We start from the raw sequence: 16,467 nt of genomic DNA on the forward strand, positions 1-16,467 counted from the left end.
ACTGTGAATAGAGCACCCAGGGGAGCCAGGTCACCTCACGCCAGCAGTGGCTCATCTTCTGCTTCGACCACCCAGACCCCGGGCTCAGCCAGTGGCACCAGCAGCACATCGTCCTCATCCTCTGGGGACAGGACTGTTGTGTGGGGTCCAGGTGGGGCCCGGGTTGGTCCTGGGGGCCGCAGGCTGGGCAGGAGGCGGCCTCGCAGGGCCTGTACCACTCCAGACAGCAGTGATGGCTCCAGGGGCGCCGCAGGCAGTGGCCCTGGGGCCTCGGGGACAGTGGGGAAGGCTGGAGACGTGCTGGCAGGTGGCAGTGGAGCCTTTACAGGCAGTGGGGGTGCCTGTTCCCCATCCTGCCCACCCACCGCCCCGCCCTCACGGGCTGGACCTGTGCTGCCGTCTAAGGTCTCAGGGGGAGCAGCAGAAGGTGTGACCTGGGATCTGGTCTCAGAGGTCCGGGCTGGGGGACTGGTTCGCGGAAGCAGGCCCCAGCGGCGGAGACGGCGCACCAGGCGGCGCATAGAGCGGCCCCGCTGGCGGCGGCGGGTGGCTGAGGCGCCCCCTGGAGTCATGTCCTGGCGCAAGATCTGTAGCAGAGAACGCAGGTTGCCCAGCACGGAGTTCTGCAAGGAGAGGATGAAGACACCAGAGTCAGAGGGGGTGGGGACGGCCAGAAGCCTGAAAGAAGGAAGGGCTGGGAGTGGGAGGTGGTCCGGCTGCGGAGGGTGACTTACGTCATTTGGGTTCTCTGTAGGGAAGTCCTCTACAGGTGGGATGGCGCCCTGGGCAATGAGCTGCCCATAGGAGGGAGGCGCCTGCTGTTGCACAATCTCGGCCTCTGTCCGGGAGAGGGGGGCGAAGATGCTGGAAGGGACGAGGACGGCTCGGTCACGGGTGCTGCTCACCAGAGCCGCCTGCCCCAGCCTGGACAGGCCTCCTTCTTCTGCACCCAAGCCAGGGCACCCGGAGCTAGGCCACGGCTTTCCAAAGTCATCTGACATCCCCCTCCTTCCTTGAGATGGCTTTCAAGATCTAGACCGGTCCCCCTCTCAGAGAAGCACGCCTGCCAAGCTAGACAACCCTAGGAGCCAACCCAGAAGCTGGTCACCAGAACCCGTCCCCAACGTGGGCGCCCTCTGGACTTCTGTGGCTGCACAGGCCCTGTCCCGCCCTCAGTCCCCACGCCTCTACTGCCAGCTGCATTCCCACTGACCTGTACTCCTGGGTACGAATGGCATAGAGCTTGCAGGTGCAGCCCAGGGCAATGACCAGCAGCAAGCCACACACGAGGCTGCCGATGACCGCGGCGGTAATGACCTTGCGGGGCAGGGCATAGGAGCAGTCCCACTCGTCGCTGCCGTCAGCGCAGTCTGGCTGCCCGTCGCACACCCACGTCTCATACACGCACTTCTCGTCCCGGCACCGGAAGTTGCCAGGCTGGCAGTGCCGACAGCGTCTCTCGTCTGCTCCATCAGCACAGAAGGTCTGGTAGTTGCAGCGGTCAGCAGGCAGGTAGCAGGCTGTGGCACCGGGGGTGCCAGCGGCCCCACAGGGGTAGTGTCCAGGTGGGCAGCTGGGGCAGTTCTCCTCGTCCGTGCCGTCGGCGCAGTCCCATGAGCCGTCGCAGCGCTGTGCCTCGCTGTAGCAGCGCTCGCCTAGGCCCTCGCTAGCCCCCAAGCCAGAGCCTAAGCCGCAGGGTCGGTCCCAAGGCAAGCAGTAGCCCCGCACGTGGTAGGTGGCATTGAAGCCCCGACCGCTGCTCCAGGCGACTGTGTGGTAGTCCACTGTGGCCTGGCCGGACAGTGTCTCCACGGTGACAGCCTTGCCATTGCTGAAGTGGGTGAGGCTGCGCAGCAGCCGGAGGGTCTCGGGGGGCCCAGCGCCATCATACACGTGCACTGCATCTCCATAGCTCAGGTCCAGGGCCGTAAAGCGCACCGCCAGGCGCCGGCCATCATGGGGGTCCAACAGCCAGAGGCAGGACTGGGGGTGGGAGACTGAAGCCAGGTGTGAGTATCCGAGGGAGGAGAAGACCCCATAGAAGTCTTCCAAGGTGTGATTGCAGGGTGGGGTGGGGACAGGGCCCGGGGTCAGGTTGGGGAAGGGGTCTGAACTGCAACCTGCCTCGTCAGATCCATCGCCACAGGCATCGACCCCGTCACAGCGCTGGACCAAGGGCACACAGCGGTGGTTCAGGCACTGGAACTCTTCCTGCAGGCACATCAGCCAATCTGCAGAGGCACCATGGAGAGGGGCTGTGAGGCACTGGAGCTGCCAGGATCCTCCCCTCCTCCCTCAGGCTTCCACTGCCTGTTCTAGTGGCACTACACTAGACACTACTAGGCACTACTACAGACAGCCCTGTCCAGCCCACCTTGGCTGTAGGAGAGCAGGAAGCCCTGGCCCATGGGTGCTCTGGCCCCAGCATAGCTGTAGGTGATGGTGACGTTGCCTCCAGGAAGCTGCAGAGGGCTGGCAGGTGCCTCGCACAGGGAGATCTGTGGCTGGATGGGGGAGCGCAGGATTAAGCGCTCTGAGCCACAGGCCAGACGCAGTTTTTGGAACCTACAGGGGTGAAGGAGAGCAGGACGTAAGATATTCTTTTTTTTTTTTTTTTTGCGGTACGCGGGCCTCCCACTGCCGTGGCCTCTCCCGCCGCGGAGCACAGGCTCCGGACGCGCAGGCTCAGCGGCCATGGCTTACGGGCCCAGCCGCTCCACGGCATGTGGGATCTTCACAGACCGGGGCACGAACCCGTGTCCCCTGCATCGGCAGGCGGACTCTCAACCACTGCGCCACCAGGGAAGCCCCCGTAAGATATTCTTGACCACTGCTGGCTTCTTCCTCCCCCAGTGTTGTCAGGCCTGTTCTACTCCAAGAAGCAGGAACACCTGCTTATCCACAATCCAAATAGCCAAATGAAAATGGAGTTAGCCAAATTCCTTTGTGATCAAGGCAAGAGCCCTAACAGAGGCCTATGGCACCATGAGACCATGAGTACATCCTAGAGCCTTCTGGAAAAACTGCCTTGTGTTCTGGACTGAGTTAGAACAGATTCATTGCTTTCCTGTTGTTGCAGCACTGTCACCTGAGTCTGGTGCTAGCAGTAACCGGCAATTACCATACAGCTTAATTAACCAGAACTCACCATCCCCTCCCAGTGCCCAGTGGTGAGACCTGAGATCACCATGGCATTCTGATCTCTCTGCCCCAACAACCTCTGCCCAGATTGCCCTCTCCCTTCACCTACCCTTTTCTGGGTAAATCCATGGGAAGTGAGCTGTGGGAAGCAAATAGCTAGGTACTCAACATGGGCCCCAACCCCACGGCCCACGGTTGGAGGAGCCCAGGGAGACCTGGACTGTTTAAAAGATCTGGGGAGGGACTTCGCTGGTGATCCAGTGAGTTAGACTCTGAGCTCCCAATGCAGGGGGCGTGGGTTCAATCCCTGGTCGGGGAACTAGATCCCCTATTCCACAACGAAGAAGCCCGCGTGCCGCAACTAAGAGTCTGTGTGCCGCAACTAAAGATCCCTCATGCCCCAACGAAGATCCCACGTGCCGCAACTAAGACCCAGTGCAGCCAAAATAAAATAAATAAATATTTTTTTAAAAAAAAGGTCTGGGGAGGCTGAGGAAGGTTCTAAGCTGATGAAGGAATAGATTTGAATCCCAGGCAAGGATGTGCAATGGATTGAAGGACTCCTCCAAGCAGCCATATCAGAGAGAAAGGACTGTTTCTAGAGGAAAGGACTGTTTCTGTTGTCCTTCAGAGATGACAAGACCCAAGCTAGATGTCCACTCCAGGCAGTTCCAATTCACCATGGAGCAAGCCAGGCTTTTAGGGAAGACTAGGCCAAGTCTAATTCTACTCTTCCCCCTGTTGACAGGGATGGAAGTTCCATGGAGAAGATCCCTGAAGTCTTTTCCATGGTAGAGGAGGAGGGGTGGGGGAAAGGAATAGGGTCTTGCTCTGCTTCTCACCTGACCGTTACCGTCTGCTCCTTGCTGCCCAGGATGAGCCAGGTACAGTTGGCAGGGGAGCTGCGGCTGTCCCGGCCCACGGGCCTCTGTAAGGTGCCCTGCACTTCCAAGAGCACTGCCGGGGGGTCCTCACAGGCTGGAGAGAGAGAGGAAGGTAGGGACATCGGTTGAGAGCCTCTTACCATGCCACGCCTCCTCCAAGGGCCTGGGTTCTTCAAGAAGGAGCACAGAAACTCCCCTGCCCCAGCGACACACACTCTAGAGGCACAGTCTTCAGCAGGCCCCTGTCTCTCCACACTCATCATAGTTCTACCTTAACTATCAACACCACAAACAATATGAGGTCTGCTTTGTGCCAGCCACTGGGCCAGGAGGAACCGGGAAATACTGTTTCTATCCTCAGGAAGACTACATTTTGGCTAGGCCGATCAAGGATGGATATTTGGGGAAAAAATACATAACTACCAGCTGAGGGCTTATGCTAGGTCTCAGTTTCTCCACCTGTAAAATAAAGGGTGGATGAGCTCCACTCTAAAACTATGGTAGGTACTAGAGGAATTCAAGGAAGAGAGAGTTTTTCTCTTGGGTCCTGCCTCATTACCAAGCCCATGGGACCCCAGGGGCATCCTCTACTCACCAGGATTTGGGAAAATGATCCTGTCTGGGTGGGCCACAGCGTCTCCTAGAGGAAGAGCGAGAAAGGGCAAGAGTCACGCTCCGGAGTTTTCTTCACCGAGCGAGTCACGTAGGAAAGGGAGCCATCTGCGGCTTCCGGGTAGTTTACAGGAAGGGGTGGTGGAGCAAAGGAAGGCAGCGGTGTGTGACCTCGGAGGAAGGTCCGGCAGCACGGCCTATGGAGTGGGTACGGTGATCTACGGAAGCCAGAGGGAGGCTGCGGGCTGAGGAGAGCGGCTAGAGAGTTCGCGGGGATTGGGGCAGGCAGTGCCGGGCACGGGCAGGCAGGGTAAGGTGAGGGGCCACGTAGGAGGAAGGGAGCTAGAGCCCCTGGGCCCGGTGACAGCCCTGGGAGCGGGTTGCCGGGCGAGTAGTCTCGTTTTCGGTTTCTTACCCAGGAGGAGGAGAAGGATGGCCGGCAGCATCGTGAGCCGTCCGCAGGTGCAAGAAAAGTCCCGGAGCTTCGGTGGTCTACCCAGTGGGGAGGCGGCGCCGCTCCGGGCGTCCTGGCCTCCCAGTGTCGCCTCCCTGAGGGGCCTCCATGGCCCGGGCTCCTCGACCGGTGCTCTGGAGGCCAGGGCTGGGGGCGGGTGGGGGGCGGAGGCGGCCCGAGCGCAGGGGCGGTGCCTCTCGCCAACTTCGGAGTTGTTTTCCCCGGCTGCCGCCTCGCTCTCTCCCGAGGCCGGCCCCCGAACCCCCGGAAATCGGCTGAAAGACCGGCGCTGGGGCGCGCCCTCGCCTAGAGCCGGCCCGCAGGCCGCAAGCGCCCCGGTCCAGGCCTGGCCGCCACCTGCTGGGGCTTGAGGCCACTTCCTCTTTGGGCCAAACTTTACCGACTGTCAGCCCCCAGGGCCGGCCCGGGCGCTGCTCAACTTCTCCAGCGCGTCCAGCCCGCGGAACGCGGCAGGGGAGCGGGGAAGGAGGACGGGCGGCTCGGCACAACGCCCAGTCCCTCGCTCAGTCTGTACCCCCGCCAGCCCAGGGGTTGGAGGAGCCCGGGCGGAGGAGGGGGCGGGTGACGAGCCTGGCCCCACCCCTGCCAATCAACGCACTCTCCGCCCACCCGACCGTCTTAACGCCTTTCCGGTCGTGCAGAGTCTTGTCACTTGGGCTTTGAAGGAGCTCAGCTTCCACTTTTAACTCTGCTTTGTTTAGTCCTTTCCGTGTAACGTTAGTTACAGGACACGTCTGTCAAAGGGCAACTGCTTATTCCGTAACTGTCATGTCTTTCCTTTGAATCCTTAAGCTCTCAGTACTATTCTTGTCCCAGTGTCTGGGATGCGGTAGCACTTTTCTTGATGAGCCTCTATTATAGCAATTACCACACGGTGTTGTAACTATTTGTTTACTCTTTCCCGCCCCTGCCCCTCCCCTGCTGTGGAAACTGAAACTTCCTGTAGGCTGGGGCCTAGACTGTTTACCTTTGTACCCACAAGGCTTCTCTCCTGCTGAGACACTGTAATTCAATAAAGGAATAAATGTGCCTTCCCTTCTTGCTGGCCTTGTGACGTTGAGAAAATTGTTTAACCTCTCTGTGCTTCTCAATTGTAAAATGGGGTTAATAATGTACAATTCCCTCTTAAGGTTATTGTCAACATTTAGGGAGATAATACAAGTTGAGCATCTAGGGAGTGTTTCATACATGCTAGCAATTATTATTATTAGTCACAAGAGATATTTCTAATTTATGTGGGCTTGGATTGCATGTTTCTTGTGGCACTTATAGGTTATAATAGTAAACAATAACAATAGCAAATAGTTTTTGAGCTTTTTTTCACATTTCAGGCACAGATCTAAGCACTTTTCAAGTGTTTGCTCTTTTAATCCTCTCCACAATCTTGTGAAGTGGTTATTACTGTTACTCCCATGTTACAGGTAAGGAAACTCTGGTACAGAGGGGTTTAGTATTGCCCAAGATCATGGATCTGGTAAATGCTGAAACAAGGGTTTGAAACTAGGCGATCTGGCTTTGGACAGAGTGTACATTCAGAACCTTACTACTCTCGCCTCTTTACAAATGGTACAAACAGTTTTCTGTTCATGACATTTGTTGTTGACATCAGTTTTGATGTGTTCAAAACTGAGACCTCAGCAGGGCCTGAAGCCATAGACTTGGCCATAAAAAGTCCTTCTGCCACTTGGATCTTGGTCCCATGCCAAGGGAACTTGGTTCCTTGGTCTCTCTCTGTTCCCTACTATAGCCCTTGGGATTAATGAGGGGTGAAATAGAACCCTAAATGTGGGAGAAGGATGTTGAATAAAGGGAAGCAGGGCAGAGAGGTTGGGGAAATTAAAAATACTTAAGTCCTGAAAGCGATCATGGAAGTTTTAGTTGAGTGCAGGCTGTGTTCTCTATGCTGGGTACTTAGCAGATGCCTGGAACTTGTAAGAGTTCACTTTAACTTCAAGGAGCTTACAGAATAGTTGGGAAGAGAGGTCAGATATATAAATTTAAAAAGTCAGCCATGGGGAGTACTTGGGAGTGGGCTTGTGGGGAGTTTAGAAATGAATTTAGAAATAAAACTGGAAAAGTGGTGGCGAGACGGGAAGAGTTGTAAGGGGCAGGAGGAGGAGGAAGAGCCCATGGTCTGGAATGCTGAATAAACTAAGATTTGGAAAAAAAAAAAAAATCAAGATCTATGTTGGGGACTTCCCTGGTGGTGCAGTGGTTAAGAATCCATCTCCCAATGCGGGGGACACGCGTTCGAGCCCTGGTCCGGGAAGATCCCACATGCCGCGGAGCAACTAAGCCCATGTGCCACAACTACTGAGCCCACGTGCCACAACTACTGAAGCCCATGAGCCTAGAGCCCGTGCTGTGCAACAAGAGAAGCCACCGCAATGAGAAGCCCGTGCACTGCAACAAAGAGTAGCTCCCGCTCGCCTCAACTAGAGAAAGCCCACGCACAGCAATGAAGACCCAACGCAGGCAAATAAAAGAGTGAATTTGAGCCAAAAGAAAATAGGAAGAAGTGAAAGAGAACCTATAATTAGTTTAAGCTTTAATTCGTTTAGTGATTTTAAGTGTCCAAGCCCATATATATCACACTGTAGACCAAGTCCATTTAGAAATGGGTCTGTGGAGATGTTCTTGGAACTCTGAGAAATTGTGAAAAGTAGTGGAAGTACTGGAAGATGGGCAGATATTTGGTTTTCAAAATGCCAGTATCTTTTTTTTTTTTTAATATTTATTTATTTATTTATTTTTGGCTGCGTTGGGTCTCCGTTGTGGCGAGCGGGGGCTACTGTTCGTTGCGGTGCACAGGCTTCTCATTGCGGTGGCTTCTCTTGTGGAGCACGGGCTCTAGGTGCACGGGCTTCAGCAGTTGTGGCGCATGGGCTCAGTAGTTGTGGCTCACGGGCTTCAGAATGCAGGCTCAGTAGTTGTGGTTCACAGGCTTAGTTGCTCCGTGGCACGTGGGATCTTCCCGGACCAAGGCTCGAACCCATGTCCCCTGCATTGGCAGGCGGATTCTTAACCACTGCACCACCAGGGTAGTCCCACCAGTATCTAACTTTGATAGAGTACTCACCATATGTTTGGCACTCTTCTCAGCACTGCACATATATCATCTCATTTAATCCTCACCGCACCTCCAGGAAGTAGGTGTTATTTTTGTCCTCATTTTATAATTGAGGAAACTGAGTCACAGGTTAGATAACTTGCTCAAGATCAAACTACTAGCATGTGCCGCAGCCAAGGTGCTCTGGTCTGAATGTTTGTGTCCCTTCCGCCACCCCCAATTCATCTCTTGATTTCCTAACCTCCAAAGATGATAGTATTAGGAAGTGGGCCTTTGGGAGATGCTTCGGTCATGAGGTGGAGCCCTCAGAATGGGACTAGTAAAAAAGGCTCTAGAGAGATCCCTAGCCCTTTCCACCATGTGAGGACATAGAAAACACTGGCTGTGAACCGGGAAGAGGGCCCTCGCCAGAAGGTGACTATGCTGGCACCTTGATCTTGGGCTTCCCAGCCTCCAGAACTGTGAGCAATAAATTTCCCTTGTTTATAAGCTACCCAATTGGTTGTATTTTGTTATAGTGGTCTGAATGGACTAAGATGGAAACTTGGTACTGAGAAGTTGGGGTGCTGTTGTCACAAATACATAAGAAAGTGAAAGCAGCTTTAGAACCGGGTGATGGGCAGAGGCTGGAAGACTGGAGGTGCATGCTAGAGAAAGCCTACATTGCTGTGAATGGACTGTTAAGGGTGGTTCTTATGAGGGCTCAGAAGAAGAGAGCTAGAGAGAGAGACTCAATCTCTCAAGAGAATACCTAAGTGAACAGATGTTGGTGGAAATATGGATGGTAAAGATTATTCTGATGAGGTCTCAGAAGGAGATGAAGAAGACACTGTTGGAAACTGGAGGAAAGGCGATCTTTGTTATAAAGGGGCAAAGAACTTGGTTGAATTGTGTTCATGTCCTAGTGTTCCGTGGAAGGGAGAACTTGTGAGGAATGAAATTGGATATTTGGCTGAGGAAATTTCTAAGCAAAGTGTTGAAGAAGCAGCCTGGTTTCTCTCGGATGCTTGTAGTAAAAGATAAAAATGATTCAAAGGTGGAATTGTTCATCAAAAAGGACACAGAACTTAAAAATTTGGAAAATTCTTATCACTATCTAACATAATATATTTTACTCACTTATCATGTTTATTCCCTTCACCACACACAAGAATATAAGTTCCATAGGGGCAAGGATCTATTCTTTTACTGGTGAATCCCCAGTGCCAAAGGCAATATCTGGCATAAAGTAGCCAATAAATAAATATTTGTTGAATGAATGAATGAATGAATCAGTGACTGCCGATCATAGGCATCACGTGGCATCACGTGGATTATGTCTTTTAATCCACTCAACTACCCTTTGAATTATTGGCCCTTTTTTTTTTATTAGCCCATTTTAAAGATGAGGAAATTGAAGCTCTGGGAGGATACACAGCTTGCTGAAGGGCACCCTACCAATAAGTCATAAAGGCTGGATCCAAATCCAGATTGTGTAACTCCAGAGTCCTTGTCCTAACCACTGTGTGGTACTGCTTCTCTGGGAAGCTACATTTTAAAAGACTGACAAAATGATTTAATCCAGAGGAGGGTGATAGGAATAGTGAGGGGTCTCTAAGCTGCTCCGTATGAAAGCTGTTTATGGAAGAAGAAAGGCTTTTCACCTAAAAAAAAGCTTAACTGTAGTGAGCGTTTGTATATATGAAAACTAGATCCAAATATTTGAAGAGCTGTAGCGTGGAACAAGAATTTGTTTATTCTGTACAGTCTGAAGGGCAGAAACTGGAATTAACGGAACAAATAAAGATAGTCCCTGCTCGGGGTAGAGGAGCTGAAGGCACAGTTAGGGTTGATGCAGAGGGATACCAGCCCTGGGCTTTCAGGGCTCCTTGAAAACCCTGTGACTTGTGGATTGTAGGATGGCAGAAAGTCCGGGAAGACAAGAGCAAAGGAGCTTCTCAAAGCAAGCTGTGTTAGATGCTAATACAAGGCCAAAGAAAGTGAAAGCACCCCCTGGGGTGGGAAGAAAGGGGTCACGAGGGCCTTTTAGGGAGAAGTTTCAGTAAATGCCTGGTTGGGATGCAGACATAGAGGTTGGGTTAAAAAGAAATGACTGGGGAAGGAATACAGACAGCTTTTGGAAAACCTTGGCTTGAGAGAAAAGGGGAAAATGAGAAAAATCTTTCAAAACTGCAGCAGAATCCAGGAGAGCTTTTCAAGATGGGGAAACCTGTGTGTTTGAAGGGAATGGGGATTGAAGACTCTACCATATGTTGATGGGAGTAAGTTTCCTTGTGCTTTGGAAAGAATGAGATGCCGGGTCAGGGACACCCCTTGGAGGTTTGAGAACCACCTCAATCATGTCCATTTTGGGGGCCTCGGGTGTATAAAAAATTAAATACTAAGACTGTTTTCAAAATATTTGGTGTATTTTATTTATTTTAAAAAATATTTATCTGTTTATTTTGGCTGCACCAGGTCTTAGCTGTGGTATGCAGGCTCATAGTTGCGGTACTGCGACACGCACGCGGGATTCCCTGACCAGGGATCCAACCTGGGCCCCCTGCATTGGGAGTGCAGACCAACCTGGGCCCCCTGCATTGGGAGTGCAGAGTCTTACTCACTGGACCACCAGGGAAGTCCCAATTTGGTGTATTTTTAAAAAATTAATTAATTAACTTATTTATCTTTCTATTTTTGGCTGCGTTGGGTCTTCGTTGCTGCGCACGGGCTTTCTCTAGTTGCGGCAAGTGGGGGGGGGCTACTCTTCTCGTTGCGGTGCATGGGCTTCTCACTGCAGTGGCTTCTCTTGTTGCGGAGCACAGGCTCTCTCAGTGCGCAGGTTCAGTAGTTGTGGCGCACAGGCTTAGTTGCTCCACGTCATATGGGACCTTCCTGGACCAGGGTTCGAACCCGTGTCCCCTGCATTGGCAGGAGAGTTCTTAACCACTGCGTCACCAGGGAAGTCCACCAACTTGGTGTATTTTAAGTGTTTATATTTAACAAATGAAAACTTTTAGCATAAATAGGCAATAATATAGTGATAATCACAAAACACCTATAGGTATTTTTATGAACTACAAAATTTAAGAATTTTATAAATGTAAGACTGGGATTAAAGGAGTCTCCCAGCCCCAGGGTGCAGATGACTTTAGGAGGATGAGTCCATGTAAGAGGCCCCCCAGGAGGCTTGGGCATGACCTACAAAGGCCTCAGAGAAGTGGCACAGAAATGTCCCATTCTTAGATACAGGAGTCGCAGAGGCCCGCTTGCCTTGGCCAGAGGGAGCTCTGTTCTAGCATTCTGAGGTCCAGGAGTGCAGACCCACCTGGACAAGCCCAGGGGACAGGCATCCTGGAGGGATCAGTGTCTGAGGCGTCCACCGGAGGGCAGTGTGGTAACTCGGAGGACAGGACTCCAGTGCCCCCTTTACTTCCTTCCGCAGACCCTCTGTCCTGCACCCCTTCCACTCCCTCTTCCTTCCTGGAGTTATTCGAGGACTGTTCACCAACCCCCAGCACAGGCACAGACGACGGAAACTGACTTTTCCCTCTCTGCAGCTGGAAGACTAAGGCTTGTCATCCTGTCGCGCCCATAGTCCCACCCCTTTAAGTACAGGTGTCCTGGGTTGAAGCATGGAAAGTGGAAAGGGGGAAGGGACAGGCCGGTGGTGTCCTTGGCCCTGAGCGTTGCTGGCTTTGCCCCCACCTTTCGGTTCTCCGGGCTTGGCTTGCAGTGCCAACACCGAGCACGAGGGGGCGCTACCACCCTGCAAACCCTCCCCAGCGGTCTCTGCTGCAGAAGAGGCTGCGCCCAGACAGAGAGGATGGGGTGGGCGTTGCTCTGGGCCCCTTCTCCAGCTTTCCTCCACCCAGAACTTATGTGCAGTTTTGTGCAGGCACGGGGTGGGGGTGGGGGACCTCTGGAGCACAGACCAGTAGAGTGGAGGAGGACTCTGGGGACACCTGGCATGGAGCTTAGAGGAGTGAAGGGAGAGAGACCTTCCTGCTGGGTGCTCCAGGGTCCAGGTGCACGCTGTCCTGGGAGTGCAGCCTGGAGGATTGGTATTTCCGGAAGAGGTAGGCCAACACAACCCAATACCAACCATTCCCTGATTAAGGGCAGGCTCTGGGATAGGGCTGGCACATAAGGAGGGGGTCTGTAGGGACAAAGCCATTGTTCTGGAGTTGCGAACCTCTTCCCTTGATATATTTTCTTTCTTTTTTGAACCTTTTAAAGATTGATATGAAGTATACAGTAAAATTCAAAAAAAGTACTAAACTTAAATGTACAGCTCAGTGATTTTTTTAAACCTATAAATTTACTATGTACACCCATGCTTATTACACGTGTATAGAATACTTCTGTATTCACAACTACAGCTGTTAACGTATGTATATCACAGCTCTCACTGGCAATTCAAGTCAGTAAACATTTATTAAGGGGCTCCTGTGTGCCTAGCACCATCCGACTCTTTTGTAAGGAAGTGAGGACAGAACGTTCGGCTGGTGGCTGTGATGGGGTCAGTGGTATTATGAATCATAGTCATTCTTCGACAGAACTATACCACCCGTGCCTTGGAGGGCAACGGCTGCCTGTGTGATCTACCTGCAGTGCCCATATTTTTGGAATCCAAAATGGGAGCAATTGTCTGCTGTGTCTGTACATACAAACTCATGGAACCTCAGGAAGATATCATCGGATCCAGGATGTTGGGTGAGGGCAGCCTCGCTCCTAGCACAGAGCCAGGCACAGAGTGGCCAAGGAGAGCGTTTTTGGGAATTGATCTTGCTCTCTGGCCTGGTGCTACATGTCTCTGGAAGCTGGGCGAAGGGTGAAGTCTTTGACCATAGGCTGGATCAAAATGAGCTGGAGCCTGTCACATGCGTGTGAATCCGCTGGGCCCTTCGGAGGCACCCATCTTTCCCCCGCTTTGTGGTCAGCCTGGCCTTGCTCCACCCAGACCCCATCCTGCCTCAAATCGGGGAAGTGCCCCTAGCGGGAAATCAAGTGAGTGGGCAGGATGTGACCCATGGTGAGGCAGCTTCCAGACATGGCCCAGTCCCTGAGTCAATGAGCTGCTTCAGGCTCTCTGAGGAAGTGCTTCTTCCAGGTCACTACAATGTGGACACCTCTCCTTTCCCCTCTACTGCCCCTCCCTATCCAGGTGTGGGTCTTTGGGTGCAGGAAACTGGCCTCCTCCTCCTCTAAGCCACGAAGGCCCATTGGAGGAATAAGGGACCCTGCGGAGACCTGGTCTCAGCCTGGAGGCAGGGAAAGCTGCTCCCTTGGGGTGTGGTGACGGCCCTGGCCTGGGGTGCCCTATCGATCCTGTCGTGCAACCCGGGCTCCAGGCCTGCTGAGGGACAGAGGAGGACAGAGGGGGCTGGGCCTGGCTGGGGAAGGCTGGCTGGAAGGCACCCAGCCGCGGCCCTGGGCCAGGGTGGAAAGTATGTGTGTGAGCTCATTTGGAAGGTGGCTTCTGGCCAGTCAGGCCTGCCTCCTTTCCAGGCCTTGGCTGCCCAGCCCCCTCGAAGAAGGCTGCCTCTGGGTCTCCCCAGTCTCCCAACACTGTCTGAGTGAGGAAGGCAGAGACCCTCAGGCTAGGTGACTGTTGGGAGTTGCTCTCCTAAAGGAGGTGAATTCAGATTTGGGGCGGTGGGTTGGATGGGGGTACAGGGACTTCAGAACAATGGAGCAACCTCACCTGGGGTTCCCCGGGGCCTTAAGGAATGGGAACTGCCCTGAAAGCCTCCCCCTCCTGCCAGGCCCCTGCCTCAGACGTTCACCACCCGAATCCCTCCCCCAGCTGCTGCCTTTGTCCCATTCACTTCCTCTGGCTTCTGAGTCCTATGCCTCCTCCATCCCCTCAGAATACCTGTTCCTGCCCCCAAGAAGGAAGGTGACTCCTGGCCTGGCCAAGAGGACTCCTGAGGAAGAGCCCTTCTCCCCTGTGCTACCGCTCCTGCGACACAGCACAGCAGGCAAGCACACACATGCTGACAGATTCCGCAGAACACACACTGCCATGCAGACACCCAGCTACATGGAGTCCACAATGGAAGAGACACTCAAGAGACATGGTCAGAATCTGCCTGTACAGGAAAAAAAGTCAGACAGACCTGGGTTTTAATTTTGGACTACTGAGCTGTGAGCTTGAGCAAGTCTTATCTGGGCCTCAGTTTCTGCATCTGTAAAATGGGGCAATGTTTGTGCTTTCCCACCACCTCCCCTTAGCTGGAAAGGGAAGTGGGAATACAGAGGGTAAACAAAGGACTGGGAAGGCTGTCAGATTGTGGGGAGTGGGGCCCGGGAGAAGGACAGGGAAGGACCAACAGAGCTGGCCAGACTGTACGTGGGGGTCCCTCCGCTCAGTCCCCTCTCCTCTAGAGAGTCCAGCTCCTCTTAGATCTTCCCCTCCCTTCCCATCCCGTGGACCCAGCACCTGGCTGGCAGCCTTGCAGGCATGGGCCCAGCTGGTGGCAGGAGCCCCGAGAAGGGAGTCGATGTCAAGGGCGTCCCTGGATCCCCCAAATGTGTGGGGTGCAGCGATGGGCAGAGTATAGTCCAATTTCCTGAGAGCCCGCTTCTCTGGGTTCTGCCCAAACCTCCTTGCAGATTCCCCTTGGCTCCCTCCTGGCTGCTCTAACTCACATGTGCTGCTTTCGAATAAAGGAACTTGGAACCATAGAAACTGGGTCAGGCCCAATGGACAAAGCAGGGTAGGGCCAGTGAAAGCAATATTTGCAGGTCTCCCGGGGCCTTCTGCTCTCCCCTCACCCAGCCTGACCTGGTGGTTCACTCAGCTGGGGCCCGGTGGGGTCCCCGGGGCAGCCTCACTGGGCTGGATCCCTCAGACCCAAGGCATGTCAGAAGCACGGGACCTTGCAGCCTTCACCCTGCAATTCTCCCAGCTTGTGAAGCCTCTTCCACCTCTTCCCCCTTTGTCTCTGGTCCTCCATTCCCATCTCTCTCCCTTGGCTTCAGAGAGAATCTTGTGATTCCAGAATCAGGGCCAAACAATTTCCTCGTGATGGGGAAACCACACTCCAGACGCCAGAGCCCTAGGCTCCCTCTCCTCTTCCCTCTGGCAGTCCCCCCTCCCCACGCTCTTCCACTGGCTCCAGCTGTGTTTTGCAGAACTCCCACTGGATAACATCTGTAATTGCCTCCAGATGTGGGCCACAAAAACACAAAAGGGCCATGAGCTCATCTCTGAGCTCCTTGCCACACGCTCGGGCCCTACCACCCCCAGATGCCCCTGACTTCTCAGGGTCCCCATCCCCTCCGGTGAGGGTGGCGGGGAGGTGGTGTCCAACTCCAGTGAGACACACAGGCCCTGCCAAACAGCTGTTGGGCAGGAGAGGCGCAGGAGGCCAGGCATAAGGTCAGGGTTCCTGGCTGGCAGGAAGGGGGGGTACCCCTTCTGCCAAAGCAATCACACCAGCCAGCCCTGACTAGCAGCTGCATCAAACGCCTGGCTTAGGCGGGGCCAGGCCTCTTGGAGGCAGGCCGTGGAGGGGGCCTGGGCTGGAGCCGGGAGGGAGCGAGGGCCGGGCTGAGGCAGGAAGGGAAGGAGGGGAGAAAGAGGGCTGCTCCCTTCAGCTGAGCTGACTCAGCAACTGAGCGATTGCTCCCTCCAGGCTGGTTTGGAGGAAGGGTGGGTCGACAGCCTGGGAACCCTGTCTGGGGCAGCAGTTTCTAAGGAAAGAGGAAACAAAGCCCTGTCATTCTGCCCTTCCAACCCGACCATCCTGCCTCTCCTGGGCAACTGGGGTGAGATCCCTGTTTTGCCAGAGATAGGCTGCTCCTAACTGGCCACGGGGCAACCTCTTTCTTTCCCCTCTGTTCCTTCTGCCCCTGCAGTGGAGCCCCAGGCCTGGGAGAGGCTGAGATCCTGAGGGCTGGGGAGAAGGGCCTGTCCCCCGCTTCCCGCCCAAGCCCGAGGCTGACTGTGGTGGGGGAATCCCCCAGCAGCTGCGCGAGGCCTGAGCAAACGGAGGGTCTGCGGCTGGATCACACGACAGGGTAACGCAATTTAGGAAGATCAATTTAGGAAGATTTTCCGAGTGGCTTCCCCTTGGCCACTTCCTCTTGCTTTGCAGTCCTGGGCCTCAAAGGTAGCCTCGTAGGCCAGGCTGGGAGAGGGGAGCTGGCTGAGCTCTGCGGACAACTCGCCGGCCCCCGTGGAGTATGCCCTCCTCCCCATCTCTGGGCCCTGGATCCTTTTCGCCCACCGAGAATAAACATATTCCGTTATGTATGAAAAATACCAAAACCCCGCCTCACGGAAAACACCGCACGGC

The 16,467-nt window shown here is 54.1% G+C and overlaps 1 protein-coding gene across 1 annotated transcript; it reads right to left on the reverse strand.

Annotated features, from left to right (window-relative positions):
• Positions 1-6,135, reverse strand: LRP10 (LDL receptor related protein 10). The gene is given in 8 exon segments (XM_079914770.1): positions 1-623; positions 735-864; positions 1,214-2,231; positions 2,375-2,565; positions 3,984-4,119; positions 4,621-4,665; positions 5,053-5,173; positions 5,175-6,135. Coding segments are annotated over 8 exon segments (2,256 nt in total). The 5' UTR covers positions 5,202-6,135; the 3' UTR covers positions 1-35.
• Positions 6,136-16,467: the final 10,332 nt, after the last annotated feature.

Source organism: Stenella coeruleoalba (assembly GCF_951394435.1).
Source record: "Stenella coeruleoalba genome assembly, chromosome: 2".
NCBI lineage: Eukaryota > Metazoa > Chordata > Mammalia > Artiodactyla > Delphinidae > Stenella > Stenella coeruleoalba.